General features: G+C 39.3%; 1 protein-coding gene across 1 annotated transcript in view; it reads left to right on the top strand.

The window, feature by feature from the left end:
- npepps (aminopeptidase puromycin sensitive) overlaps positions 1–15,360 on the top strand; it is a 42,960-nt gene that overhangs the window by 13,264 nt on the left and 14,336 nt on the right. Inside the window, exons 7-16 of the mRNA XM_061679896.1 lie at positions 1,619–1,715; positions 1,801–1,834; positions 5,447–5,561; positions 5,643–5,807; positions 7,058–7,162; positions 7,242–7,302; positions 7,879–7,988; positions 8,063–8,126; positions 9,462–9,601; positions 9,678–9,812. Coding sequence (XP_061535880.1) covers positions 1,619–1,715; positions 1,801–1,834; positions 5,447–5,561; positions 5,643–5,807; positions 7,058–7,162; positions 7,242–7,302; positions 7,879–7,988; positions 8,063–8,126; positions 9,462–9,601; positions 9,678–9,812 — 1,026 coding nt within the window. The remainder of the gene's footprint in view (positions 1–1,618; positions 1,716–1,800; positions 1,835–5,446; positions 5,562–5,642; positions 5,808–7,057; positions 7,163–7,241; positions 7,303–7,878; positions 7,989–8,062; positions 8,127–9,461; positions 9,602–9,677; positions 9,813–15,360) is intronic.

Here is a 15,360-nt window from a genome sequence, read left to right as displayed (position 1 = left end):
AATTTAACTATTTGAAAACTGTCTAATGAACCGGAAAGACAATACGCTGGTTTCTCTGGAAAAGTTTTTTTTATTTTAACTTTGCTTACTTTAACCATGATCCCTCGCCGTACCTTGGTAGGTTGGTTTTGCGCCTGTCTGTGCTGTAAATCCTCGCTGCCTTGGACCAACTGCCGCCTTTCAAGCTAGCCGACTGGCTACCTAGCCTGCTGGCTACCGAGCTGGCTCTTGTCATCTCTCATGCTGTGTTGGATAAACTTTTTCCCATTCATTCTGCCGCGGTTGCTGTCCACCTTGGGGATGGCTCCTTTTCGGCTTTTGTTTTGTTGCTGCCATGAATATGCGTGCAGCTCCTTGGGGGTAGGCTAATGGACGCCTCCTACCGAGATCTCGGTGGAGGTCTAGACTGTAGCTACACCCAAACTACAACTGCATACATGCACAAAAACTATGCGCAGTAGGTCCAAATGGCGTCGGCCATAAACCAAGGATAAAAATCATAACATATATTTTTTTACGGAAATTCAGCGTGACGGTATTGCAGATTTTGTCAGAATAACGTAAGTAGTATGTTATTCTTTTATTTGTTGCGAGTTCCATACATCCATCCATTTTCCTCCGCTTATCTGAGGTCGGGTCGCGGGGGCAGCAGCCTCAGCAGGGAAGCCCAGACTTCCCTCTCCCCAGCCACTTCCTCCAGCTCTTCCGAGGGATCCCGAGACGTTCCCTGGCCACCCGAGAGACATAGTCTCTCCAGCGTGTCCTGGGTAGTCCCCTACGTCTCCTCCCGTGCCCGGAACACCTCACCAGGGAGGCTTCCAGGAGGCATCCTAAGCAGATGCCTGAGCCATCTGGCTCCTCTCAATGCGGAGGAGCAGCGGCTCTACTCTGAGATCCTCCCGGATGACCGAGCTTCTCACCCTATCTCAAAGGGAGAGCCCGGACACCCTGCGGAGGAAACTAATTTCGGTTGCTTGTATCCGGGGTCTTGTTCTTTCGGTCACGACCCACAGCTCGTGACTATAGGTGAGGGTAGGGTTGCGAGTTGAATCAGAAAATTCTGATTCGGTATTAATTTTTTTCGGCGGACTCGAATGGCAGTTTGTGTTACCACCCATTCATGAAGAGCTCTCACAGTTCTGAGGTTTGGAGTTCAAATTCGGGCTTGGGCCTTCCTGTGTGGAGTTTGCATGTTCTCCCTGTGCTTGTGCGCGTTTTCTCCAGGTACTCCAGCTTCCGCCCACATTCCAAAACATGGTTCTTAGGTAAAGTCAACCTTATACGTCATATGCAAAACAATGTGAAAATGATTCTGCTCATGTTGTTTGTTTCATCGAAGTAATTATGTTCAGTAGTTGCTTTTTCAAAATATTTTGGGTTGGAAAAGTCTCTAAATATAGCAACGTTGCTCGTTTGGCAACCCTGGACTGTGCTTTTGTAAACTAGCTCCCCTATTTGCAGCAGTATTTTTAGTGTAAGCAGTACACGCCTGCGGGGAGTTGCTTTGGTCCTGACGAATGAGCTTGATTCAATCAATTAAACTAATTACTCATCCAACCCTACCTGTCACATGGAAGTTATGGAAACACCTAATTTGAATATTTCTCTGTGTGTTCAGGTAGCAACAAAGACGTTACCTTTCTACAAAGACTACTTCAGTGTTCCTTATCCTTTGCCTAAGATTGATCTCATTGCTATCGCCGACTTTGCTGCTGGTGAGTGGTCCTCTCCTGGACGTTCTGCAAGCACCCACGCCTTTATTAATAATTAAATTTCAATGTACTTTTTTCCTGCCTTCAGGTGCCATGGAAAACTGGGGCCTTGTTACTTACAGGTATCTAAACGTTCCTGCTGTTGGGCTCCAATTTGTAAAAAAATAAAAAATAAAAACAATAAAGACATAGTTTGGAACCATGCGACCAAAATGTAATCCGATCCTACATAAATGCAACAAATGTGATATTTGGCAGAGACATGCGTTTACATTGTTGACATTTATCTGGATCAGATCAAGCTTAGACGCTGCAGTTAGTCCCTTATACCCTAAAAAGTAAATAATTTCAATAGACCTTGTGTGTGTTTATGCCCCCTTTCAATCTTGCTGTGGCGTGTTAGCTATTTTTTAAATTATAGAACCAGAAGTTAATGTATCATCCCGACAGATGACCTATCTAGTTTTCATTACATCGTGCAAGTCGGCTCACGTGTCTGCTCAATAGGGAGGGGTAAGCCCCGACCTTATAGCTGCAATGTCAAAACTGAACTCTAGATTGCATCACAGACACAATATTTAAATACATTATTCAGGAGTTACGGGAACTCAACATAGTTAGTATAACTGATTAGTTAATTAAACGTATAGCATAGGGCTGCACGATAATGGGGGGGGGGGGGGGGTAGAATTTTTTTCTTTTTTTTAATTAAATAAATCTGTGAAATAACACAGGATCAGTGTTGGGAAAGTTTTCCGATGCAAACTAGTTCAATGTTCAAAAAATTAACTAGGTCAGGTCATAATTACAAATTTTAAACTAAGTTTACCGGTCCAAAAATTAACTAGTTCCTAGTTCTGTTTATTTATTTATTTATTTATTCCCCCCCCCCCCCCCTCCCAATATGTTGCTGATGGGCTATTTACCCTCAAGATACTGACATTTTATTTTCCCATTGTTGCCTCGTGTTGAGTCCACACTAGTAGCCAACTGCAGCTTTCACCCTACAAACCCAAAATCATAAACTTGTTGCTTCAATGTTTTTTGGGTTTTTTTGAACGGGGAATTAAAACAAAAACAGAACTTTTATCTTTAATGAACAAACAAAAACACGGAACACAGTGTGACAGCAACAATGGTGAAAGGACATTGATAACTTAGCATTCCTAGCAGCTCTGGCTGACTATATTAAAAAAATATCTTATCTTATCTACTGTATTACAAAACAAAATTAATTCCATATTATGACAGTGTGATCAGTCTAATCAAGTTTGAGCAACAAAATAACAAGCTAATTAATACACGTCTGGAGATCCATTCATCCATTTGCCATACCGCTTATACTCACTCGGCTCGCGTGCAGGCTGGAGCCTATCCCAGCTATCTTCGGGTGAGAGGCGCGGTACACCCTGAACTGGTCGCCAGCCAATTGCAGGGCACAGATAAACAACTATTCACACTCACATTCACATCTACAGGCAATTTAGAGTCTTCAATTAACCTACCATGCATGTTTTTGGGATGTGGGAGGAAACCGGCGTACTCGGAGAAAACCCACGCTGGCACGGGAAGAACATGCAAACTCCACGCAGGCGGGGCTGGGAGTTGAACACCGGTCCTCAGAACTGTGAGGCAAATGTGCTAACCAGTCGCAGATATGCTAACCAGTCGTACACCATGCCGCTGCGTCTGGAGATATAAATGTAAAATAATTCACTCCCTGACAAGACCCATCCCCCCCTGCACCAGAAATGAATGAATACATCAGTGGAGATGTCATCTGAGAATCGGGGCAGGTTAAAAGTATATTATTATTATTAATAATAAATATTTGTAATATAGGATAAGATAACATTTCTTCGTCCCACAATGGGGAAATTGCCATAATTTCAGCAGAAATAGTGGATATAGTATTAATAAATATATGACATAAATAGCATGCAAGCGAAGACATTCACCAAATATAAATCTAAACTATTGTCCATACATAAACTATCCAATTCAATCTCACTGCAATGTTGTTTGTTTGAAAAAAAGTTTTAATTTTGATGTTTGAGATCTGATTAATCTGATGTAATTGACTTTTATTTTTTTATTTTTTTAAACCAAGGTTCAAAACAGAATGAGTAAAGGCGAATTTTGACGATGGCACGTCCAAATCTCATATACTTTGATTCAGGCTTCAACTGCATCTGGCATTGCAAGGTTGATGCAATAACAACATTAAGATAACAAATATTGAAGCCATAATTTATTAACAATTACAATTATAGTCATGAACAAATATTGAAGCCATAATATATTAACGATTACAGAGTCATGATTATGTTGTGCAATTGAACAGTATGCAGACTCATTTTTATCAAATTACATAATATGGTGCAAAAACTGTCCTGCGGTAATATTCTTGACAAAATGTTGATATGGAAATTCAGACAAATTTGGACAAATAGTTCTGGGAGTGAATATCTATCGGTTGGCAGCTCTGTGAATTTACGAATGTATAGAAAGTTTTGGGTGCGAATTCTACATAGAACACTTTTCTTGATTTCTGGCGTCAACTTTGGGGTTGCGCATTATACTCGAGTGTATTATACACGAGACATTACGGTAGGATTAAAATGTTCTAATTAACCGTGGGGTTTAGATTTGGGGATGTTCTCAATCATTGCCAACTGTGGGCCTGTGAAGCCCTTTGAGACTGTTGTGATTAAGGTCTAGGCAAATAAAGTTGAACAAACCCAACACATGCATTTACATGGCTGGCAACTGGATTAAACTTTGGACCCTGCATAGACCTGGTCAAATGTGATCTGATTGAATTTTGCGGCCCTTTTTAAACCACCATGAATTTTATGGCCTTTTTTAAACCACCAAGATGTGGTAAGATGTTTTTAATGAAATTATGAATGAGCCACAACCTGCCAGTCATAAAACCTCCCAGTCTGTATCAAATGTGGTCGCACAGGATTAAGTTGTATGCTGGGAATGATGTGGTATTTAACTCTCAGGCCTTGTTAGACTTTACTCCCGTTTCATCTGGTTCTTTGCCAATTTTTGCCACCAGACGGTCTGTAATTTTTAAGGTTTTATTTTTTTGCTTTTACTGCACAAACCTTTTAACTAGCATGTGTTCTTGTCATTAATATAACATATACATGATTTTTTTCATTTTTATTTTTTAACCCTAAGCATTCAATTTTGCTTGCACAATGCACAGGTTGGAAAACCTCAAAAATGAAATTTGTATATATTCTCAGTCTGACTTTTTTTCTTATTGCTAATAGTACAGTGTTTCTACTTTTCAACTTAAAATGTAATTGTTCTCCATTGTCAACAGGATATAGCTCCACTTCTTCAAAATTGTCATTCATTTGTTCCATTGGAGTGAAGTAAGCCATTAAACACCTTTTTCTGAAATGAAAAACATTCCATTGAATCTGTTAGAATTGTATTTTTTTACAAGTGTTGAGTCTGGAATGAAACACTTTTCAACGAAATTGTATGAGTCAAACCAGTAAATAAGGAATGAAAAAAAAAGTGGCAATGAGAACCAAAAGGTACAATTTGGCATAAGCAGTATATTCGTGATAAAATCAGACAAATCCCCACCCTTGGGATGTTTCATTGCATTTGCATTAAAAGAGTTAAAATGGTTCATTTTATTTTATTTTTAAATGGCTAGCATATAGCCCAGAGGACTAACTGGAGTATGCATTTGTGTGTTTTTGTAGGGAGACGGCGCTGCTGATCGACCCGAAGAACTCGTGCGCGTCTTCCAGGCAGTGGGTGGCGCTGGTGGTGGGTCACGAACTCGCCCATCAGTGGTTCGGAAACTTGGTCACCATGGTAATTGATAAATATTCTCTCCACAAATAGACAAAACATCCTAAATGGCTGCTAACCTAACGCATGTGTGTGTGCGTGTAGGAATGGTGGACCCACTTGTGGCTCAATGAAGGCTTTGCGTCATGGATCGAGTATCTGTGCGTTGACCATTGCTTCCCAGAGTATGACATCTGGACACAGTTTGTGTCCGCCGACTACACACGTGCTCTGGACCTGGACGCGCTGGACAGTAGCCATCCCATCGAGGTGGGTGGCCATCTGGCTTTTGGACGCCGTGTTAAAGATGTTTTTTTGGTGCTGATATCGATTATTAGTCAAGTCCTGATAATCGATATATCCAGCCGATATTCATTTGCAGCACGAGGAAAAATATTGGCCTCAAAATTATGAATAAAAACTTTGTTTAAATGCATTAGAACATATATTTATTAAATAGCTTTTCATATTTGGATATTGTTAGTTATTTTTTAATCTTGGAATATAGACATCTTTGTTTTAAAATTCTAACAAAAAGTGCAGGAACCTCTGAGACATGGCTGCATGTCTTATAAAGTTAAATGAAAACAAACAAAAAAATAGCACTGTAAAGTTTTCTACAGTAGATAGTTTTCCAAAATTTCAATATAACTAAAATGTTAATCTTTCACTTATATTTGTTTTAGGTTCAAACAAATACAAAAAGTCCAGGGAGTTCCCAGGGTCAGCTGCATCTCCTATAAAGTTAACTGAAAATGTACAAAAATAGTTCCCTAAGTTTACCCTGTTTTAAATTGATCTCTTAGTGGCCGTCAGATTTAAAATGATTTAAAAGGCCAATGCCGATATGTGTCAGAATGCTCAATATCAGTGCCGATAATTGGCTCGGACAATCACTGATCAACAACAAATGTATTTTCTAAGATATTTTAGTTGATTTAGGACAATTTAGCTGTGCTGAATCCAACTATCACATTGGTTTTGTTCAATCAGGTCAACATTTTGAACTATGGCCACATGTTTTTGTTTACATGTATAGGTATTTTTGTTTTATATCAGGGGTTCTTAACCTGGGAGCTCGCCCACTTAAGGGGTTGTGATTTCCTTGTAAGAAATGAAATACACTAAGAGTCAGAAGGTTACTTACTTTTATCAATGTCTTCTATTCGGTTTACAGTAAGCAAAGGTTGTAACAATTGATTAATAAACTGTTAGAAAATGTTTTTTTTCTCTTAAAAACCTATCTCAGATGAGAAGTATAAACAAAAATCAACCAGTAATGTCACAAAAATGTAATCGATTTAGTGAGAAAATCTGTTGAAACTTAGCATAAAAACCTGACCAGGACAATAGAAACATGTCATTATCAGATTCAGCAATGCAAAACTGTCCTAAATCAGTTGGAAAAAACATGGACAACTTACAAAAATTGTTTTTTTGTATCACATTGAATTAGTCTATCCCTACACCGTGTTTCTTTCCCCATGCTTACCGCCTGTTGTTTCTTCTGCTCTCCTTAGGTGAATGTTGGCCATCCATCCGAAGTGGATGAAATCTTTGATGCCATCTCCTACAGCAAAGGGGCATCGGTGATCCGAATGTTGCACAACTACATTGGAGACGAGGTGGTCCTGCAGTTTGAAAACATCCAATTTATGTTATGCTTCTACCCAACAAAAACAACTTCTCCCTGCTTCTCTGTAGGACTTCAGGAAAGGAATGAACGCGTATTTGTTGAAGTTCCAACACAAAAATGCCTCGACAGGTAGGATGGTGGCTGCCATATTGTCTTTATGACTTGGTGAAACAGGGTGGCTACTCAAGGTTTCACTCATATATGCTCTGTTCCCAAGTACGGTGAGCCTCTGTTTATCGCATGATTCCAGACACACCTGCAATATGTAAAAATCTTTGATTTAGATCCCATAACATTTTTTTACTTTTTAAATTTTTACCACTCCCACACACTTTAAACACATTTATACTTACTACAAAATACACTTTTTTTAAAAACACATTGTAAACATACATTATTTGAACACAGAAAAAAAAAACAAATAGGCAATAGTAAAATGTATGCAAAATACTACACACTGTAGTGTACATGGTTGTTCCTTTAAGATGCTGGGTATTGTGGAGCAGGGCGGCTGGGGCTCAGTTGGTAGAGCAAATCGTCCACTGACCGAGGGGTTGTCTTTTCAAATCCCGGCTTTGACTTTCCGCTGTCAAAGTGTTCTTGGACAAGACACTGAAGCTTAGCTAGCTAGATGGGGTTTAAAAAAATATTTCCATATAAACTGCAGTAAGTTGAAACAAACCTTGATATGTTTTTGTTGTTTAGAGGACCTGTGGGACTGTCTGGAGCAGGCCAGCGGGAAACCCATCGCCACCGTGATGGGCTCGTGGACCAAACAGATGGGCTTCCCAATTATTATAGTGGAACAGGAGCAGGTGATTGTTTCACCTGTTTAAAATAAAAAATAAAAACTCTTGAGAGACTCACTTGTGACTCTTGTCGTTCAAAGCGCGGCGACAACTGCGTCCTCAACATCTCTCAGAAGAAGTTCTGCGCTAGCGGACCACATAATGGCAAGTGCTTTTGTTTTTTTATTGAGGTCAAGTCACCGGCGGGTTAAAAAAAGCCCTAAAAGCTCAGTCTTGTAATTGCCAACACACAAATGCATTTGGAGCACTCCATGTCCTGTTCTAGATCAAAACATGAAGAAAAATAGTTTCTTCTTTACAAAAATGAAAAAAAATATTATATGGAGCTTGAACACATAAAAATGCAGTTCTGCGTATTTTTTCACATTATTTTTTTATTAATTGTTTTCAGTCTTTAATACTCCTGTTCATGTACATTTTTTTTAGTGACCTTGCACTGATTTTTTTTCAGTTTTTCATTTTCAAATGTTCAATTTTAAATTTGAGTGATTTTCAACTTCACACTGTGTAGCGTTACAAGCTGAGGACAGGAAAGTCTGGAGACTGACATTCTTAAATTGTGTTTTTCACTGTCAGTCAGTCTTCAGATTTCCCCTTTACATCCACCTTCCAAATTCATTGTTTTTCAGTTTCATATAGTTTTCACATTCCAATTTTTCTGTTTTTGACTTTCAACTTAATGGCTATAAAGTTTGATAAATATAAAAAAATCTTGATAATAATCGAGATCGGACAACATGGAAAAATTTATCGTTTTTATTTTGTATTTTTTTGCCAGCTCACCCAGCCCTACTGTAACTGGGAAAAAAAGATAGGTGTGAACAGGAAATTGGAAGAATGACACTCAAAAATACATTATATAAAAAAAACTTAAATATATATACTTTTAATGTAACATTTGTAAATTTTTCAAATTTAACTAACTCTTTTTTTTAACCTGTCCTGTTCAGCAGTTATGTCAAGCAGAATAGAGAATCTGTAACAGTTTTACTGTGCCACAGTCTAGTTTTTACACTGCCACTGTGGTTCTTTATATTCTGATGGATAGTTATTGAAAATTTCAGTCGGACAGAACGAGGTTTTAAAGAGGATTGACAGAAAAAAAAAAAAGGAAGAGACAGTGAGAAGATAATTAAATAAATTAAATAATACCGGAAGAGAAGACAATAAAAGACAGGGCACTACCTGTATTAAAGATAAGCAAAATAAATCATCACATGCATAATGCAATGACAAATTACATTGAAGTGCTACACCCTCTCATTAACTTTTTTTAAAATATATTTTATGTTTTTATGAATCTCTATCTAGATATTATTCTGCTCTATAATATTAGAAGCTTTTTTGTTTTTGTTCCTAATGTATTTGTGTGTATGGATATAAAAGCTATTCTATGAATTTTCAGTTTTACTTGCTTTTTATGTATAAAACACACTGAACAGTATTTGTATGACTGACGCGTCACTTCGGCTTTCACAGGCGAGGATTGTCCCTACTGGATGGTACCCATCAGCATCTGTACCAGTCAGGACCCCACCTGCAGCAAACTCCAGGTTCTACTGGACAAACCCCAAACCACCGTCACACTGCAAGACGTCACCCCCAACCAGTGGATCAAGGTGAGCATGCATGCATGGCTCCCACCCTTTAAAAGTGCTCCCTTCAGTCGGATCTGACCCTTTGCCTGGTCCTCAGATCAATCCCGGTACAGTGGGCTTCTACCGCATCCAGTACAGCTCACACATGCTGAAGAGCCTACTGCCTGGTATTCGAGACCTCAGCTTGCAGCCGGTGGACCGCCTCAGCCTTCAGAATGACCTCTTCTCCCTGGTGACACAGCACCACGCATCAGAGAAAAAAAATAAAAAAATATATATGATTTTACACCTAACACATTTAAACTTATTAAAACCCTCTTAGACTTATTGAAACACTTTTGGAAGTATTCCTTAGTTCATTTTCTCACTTAAAATTGGGAGAATACACAGTGCAGAATTATAAAGCAAGTAAATATTTTGACCATATCATTTTAGGGATATTTCCTAGCTCCCAGCTGGATAAACCTGAATGCTTAATGGATTTAAGCATAGCAGGTGCTGTGTATTTGTGAAATGACTGTGGTGTGGCCTAAGGAGATCAGCACCCTATTAAAATGTGTGTGTAATTATTAGCCAGCTTCTTTTCTTTAGGCAAAATGGGCCAAAAAGAGATTTAACTGACTTTGAAAAGTAAAAAATGATCAAGTCTCAGTCTCAGAGAGATGCAGCACTCTTGAAATATCTGAGATATTGGGACATGATCACAGAACTATCAAACGTTTTGTTGCGAAGTCAACAAGATTGCAAGAAACGTGTTGAAAGAAAAAGATGCAATTTAATTGCCAAGGATTTGAGAAGAATCAAGCATGAAGCTACCAGGAATTCCATTATCTTTAAGTTCTGTTATATTTCAGAATTGCAACCTACCTCGAATACCTCAAAGTACAAGATATATTCAGTGTTCAGAGACATGACCAAGGTAAGAAAAGCTGGAAAAAAAGACCACCATTGAACAAGACACACAAGCTGAAGCATCTAGACTGGGCCAAGAAATATCTGAAGACAGATTTCTCAAAGGTTTTATGGACTGATGAAATAAATGAGAGTAACTCTTGATAGACCAGATGGATGAGCCCATGGCTAGATCACTAAGGGGCACAAAGCTACACTTTGACTCAGACGCCAGCAAAGTGGAGGTGGGATGTATGAGCAGGTATTTTTAAAAATGTGCTGGTTGGACCTTTTTGAGTTAAAGTTGGGCTCAAAGTGAACTCCCAAACATACTGTCAGGCTTTAGAAGACACCTTCAGGCAGTGGTACAGGACGAAGTCTGCATCTTTCAAAAATACATTGATTGTTATGCAGGACAATGCTCAATCACATGCATCCAAGTACAGTGGAACCTCAATATAACGGACCCCGGTACAACGGCTATTGGATAAAACGGATCATCAGGACCGAACAATGTGTCCAAAAAACTGTTTCCAGTTGTCACTTAAACCAGCATTGACAAAGTCTGTTGGTTCCAGATTTGGCCACTGTTTTTTATTGGCGCTGATGGCAATCATCGTAGATAGGAACGAAAATCACTGGATAATCGCAATTCCTCTTAGGGAATCTGTACCAACAGAGTGTCTCGCGACAAAAATGAGTTTGACACCCCTGGTCAATCTCAACGGATTAGGAACTAGGAAACACACTAATTCCTCGCGGCTCATAAAAGCGACTCCCCTCAACAACATCTCATTGTCAGCACCAAGCACACCGGTGTGCTAAGTTTGGATAAAATGAAAAACTTTTCAAACATTTTCAAGCTTTTTTATATTTATTTACAATAACTTTGTACTGTACTGGGTGTTTTAGGCCACACAAAAAATGCAAAACAATCATTTTGTAAATGGCAGAATTATCTTTATTTGCCAAGTATGTCAAAAGCACAAGGAATTTGTCTCCGGTAGTTGCAGCTGCTCTAGTACGACAACAGACAGCCATTTTGACAAAAAATACTTTTGAGATATAAAAACACACTACGGAGAATGACTGAACAATGAAAGGTTACCGGTAATGTGGTAATGTTCATGCAATGACAGTTGTGCAAATGATCCAGAGTCCTCTAGCAATTTAGAGCAATTTGAAATTACTAATAGAGCAGTAATCTGGTACAGTGACAATTGTCCAAATGGTGCAGTCTTTAAGAAATTGAAGCAGTTTAAAGTGACGAGTATTGCAATAATCTGGAACAGTGCCAAATGGTGCAGATAGTTCTCAAGCACATGAGTGGTCAGTATTGGTCAACAAGAGATATGCAAGTGCAGAGTGACGAGACTACGACAGTGACTGTATGAATAATGTAGAAGTGTCCCGACAGAGATGTGACAACAATTTGAAGACAAAATTCGCACCATGTTACAATGGAATTGTAAGTAAACTGTTTAGGAAGTTAATGGCAAGAGGGAAGAAGCTGTTGGAATATCTGCTTGTTTTAGTTTGCATTGATCGATAGTGCCTACCTGAGGGAAGGAGCTGGAAGAGGTGGTGACCAGGATATGGAGGGCCCAAGAAGATTTTGCATGCTCTTGTCTTAGTCCTGACAGCGTGCAAGTCCTCAAGGGTGGGAGGGGGGTACAGACCATTTTTTTCGGCTGTATTGATTGTCCTTTGCAGTCGGAGTTTGTCCTTTTCTGTGGCAGCACCAAACCAGACTGTGATGAATGAACACAGGACTGATTCGATGACTGCTGCGTAGAACTGCCTTAGCAGCTCCTGTGGTAGGCCGTGCGGCAGGCCGTGCTTCCTCAGAAGACATAGGAGGTACATCCTCTGCTGGGCCTTTTTGAGGATGGATTTGAAGTTGGTCTCCCATTTCAGCTCCTGAGAGACTGTAATTCCCAGGAACTTGAAGGTCTCGGCGGTTGACACGGCAGTTGGACAGCGTGAGGGGCAACTGTAGCGATGGATGCTTCCTGAAGTTCACGATCATCTCTACAGTCTTGAGCGTGCTCTGCTCCAGGTTGTGTTGGCTGCACCAAAGCTCCAGCTGTTCCACTTCCTGTCGATATGGAGATTCGTCGCTGTCTTTGATGAGGCCGATGACTGTGTTGTCCTCTGGAAACTTCAGGAGTTTGACAGTCGGGTGCGTTGAGGTGCAATCGTTCGTGTAGAGAGAGCAAAGTAGTGGAGAGAGGACACATCCTAGGGGGGCCCCGGTGCTGACGGTGCGTGTGGATGAGGTGGTGTCCCCCAGCCTCACCTGCTGTGTCCTGCCCGTCAGGAAGCTATAAATCTACTGGCAGATGGCAGTCGAGACGCTGAGCTGGAGAAGTTTGGAGGAGAGGAGTTTGGCGTTGATGGTGTTGAACGCAGAGCTGAAGTCCACGAACAGGATCCTCGCGTAGTTCCCCGCGCCGTCGAGGTGTTCTAGGATTTAGTGCAGTGCCATGTTGACTGTGTCATCCACAAATCTGTTTGCTCGGTAGGAAAACTGCAGGGGGTCCAGCAGGAGTCCTGTGGCTCTCTTGAGGTGGTCCAGCACGAGGCTTTCAAAAGACTTCATGACCACAGATGTCAGGGCGACAGGGCTGTAGTCATTCAGAACCCAAGATTGCAGGTTTTTGGGGACTGAGATGATGGCGTTTGAGACGGGATCGTACTTCACACAGTTCCAGAGCACTATTGAAGAGCTGTGTGAAGACTGGAGCAAACTGGTCCCCGCAGACTTCTTGCTTCAAGCTGTTTGTCACTCCCAGTTGATTACTGTAAAATTAAATAAAATACTCTTAAGATTATTGGCTGTAATATGTGCCAACAGGAACTGAATTTGAATAATTTGTATTTGAATTTGACTTGCTAAACTTGAATAATTGTATTAAAAACTAAATTTGAATAGCATAATTTGAATTTATATTGTTTAATTTGAAACATTGTATTTAAAAACTGAATCTGAATTGTACAGTTTGAAACTTAATTTATTAGTTTGGAACTGAAGTCCAATAAACTTAAAATTGAATGTAAATTTATTTAATCTGCAATGAAAATTCTAATTATATATTTTCACATTCAGTTTGATCATTTCAGATTCCGTTCGACTCAGTCAAATGCAAATGAGCTGTGACAGACATCGGGGTACTGTAGGAATAGCAATTGATCGGCAGTACACAGATCTCCTCTTCGGCCAATCAACGCCTTCGTTTTTGAGCACTTGACATCGGGACTCTCCGGAAAGTCAAATCTTAAAATCTACAGTATTTTAACCCTTGGACCACCATTCCTTAACCTTTGTGGAATGCATCATATGGTCAGAAAGAGATTTAAAAAAAAAAGGTGCTTCCTTTCGCACATAGGAAAGGACAGTGCAATGTAGAAACATATCACATTAACGTGACTATGTCATCTTTTCATTTTTATTTTTCCTCAACATAACTTCATCCAGGCATTGAACTCCATGCCCTAGGCTTTACTGACATCTAGGGGTAGAAACAGCGCACAGGACATATCGATACAGACAACACTGTTTAAAATGAATTGAGGGCGTCTACATTAATGAATTATAATCCAGCCATTATACCCCTTGTCCATTTTTTGGGACATTTGGGGGATTTTGATGTTTTCCATCAAAGACGAATCACTTAAAATAAAAGGTTAGAGGGCTGAAATTTGGCCACACCGTTTTGAACAAGTTGAACTTTAAAATGGCACCATGGCGCCATTTCTAAATTATTAGAAATAGGAGATGAACATTGACTGAACACTATTATCCTATTCTATGGCACCATTGACTTCCATTATGAATCACATTTTTCAATATACTGTAAACCTGATGTGTTATCATGCTTCTCTGATGAATACTGAATGAATCCAAGCATTGGGGTGTGAAGATAAAAAAATATGTTTGGCGTGTACTTACACCCGTAAACCACCAAATGGAACCAGAGACCGAACCATTTTTTATTTTTCACATCCAAGCTGCTGCTTATCTCCTATATCTAGAAATCAAAGTCCAAAAAATGTAAATAAAAATAAAATAAAATAAGAATGGGCAAGGGTGCATAAGGGCTGGACTACAGTTCATCTATGTAAACCCCCTAAATTCATTTTGAAACAGTGCTGTAAGCTGTTTCTACCCCTAGATGTCAGTAAAGTTTATGGCATGGAGTTCAATGCCTGGATGACTTTGTGTTGGGGGGTGGGGGGGAAACATTAGGTGTGATATGTTTGTACAATACACTGTCCTTTCCTATGTAAGAAAATAAGCACCTTGTTATCCCTTTCTGACCATATGATGCATTTCCATTAAGGAAATTGTTATTCCTATAATACCTACAGGTCTGTCACAGCTAAATTGAAATTAAATTTGTCGAACTGAATGAATGAATGAATCTGAAATGATCAAATTGAATGTGAAAATTTATAATTGAAATTTTCACTCCGGATAAAATAATATTACATTTACTTTCAAGTTTATTAGACTTGAGTTAAAAACAAATGAATTCAATTTCAAATTATACTAGTCAGATTCAGATTTTAAGTGTTATTTTTCAAATTAAACAAATAAAATTCAAAGTGTTTTTCAAATTCATTTTAATGCAATTATTCAAGTTTAGCCATTCAAATTCAAATATAAATGATTCAAATTCAGTTCCTGCTGGCACATATTTCAGCCCATAGAAAATGTTCAACCAAACCATACAGTATAACATTATACTCTGTCCGGAGTATAACATTACTCTCAGGTATATATTCTCTCTGTGCTATGGGAACAATGACTAATACTGCAGCTTACCTTTTCTGCCCCTTCTTCTTGCTGACAATTACACTGTATGTTTTCGAGTAGAACTCAGTGT

The sequence above is a fragment of the Phycodurus eques genome, chromosome 6 (genome assembly GCF_024500275.1).
Source record: "Phycodurus eques isolate BA_2022a chromosome 6, UOR_Pequ_1.1, whole genome shotgun sequence".
Lineage (NCBI taxonomy): Eukaryota > Metazoa > Chordata > Actinopteri > Syngnathiformes > Syngnathidae > Phycodurus > Phycodurus eques.
The sequence above is the reverse complement of the archived record's forward strand: the minus strand, read 5'-3'. Positions and strand labels throughout refer to the sequence as shown.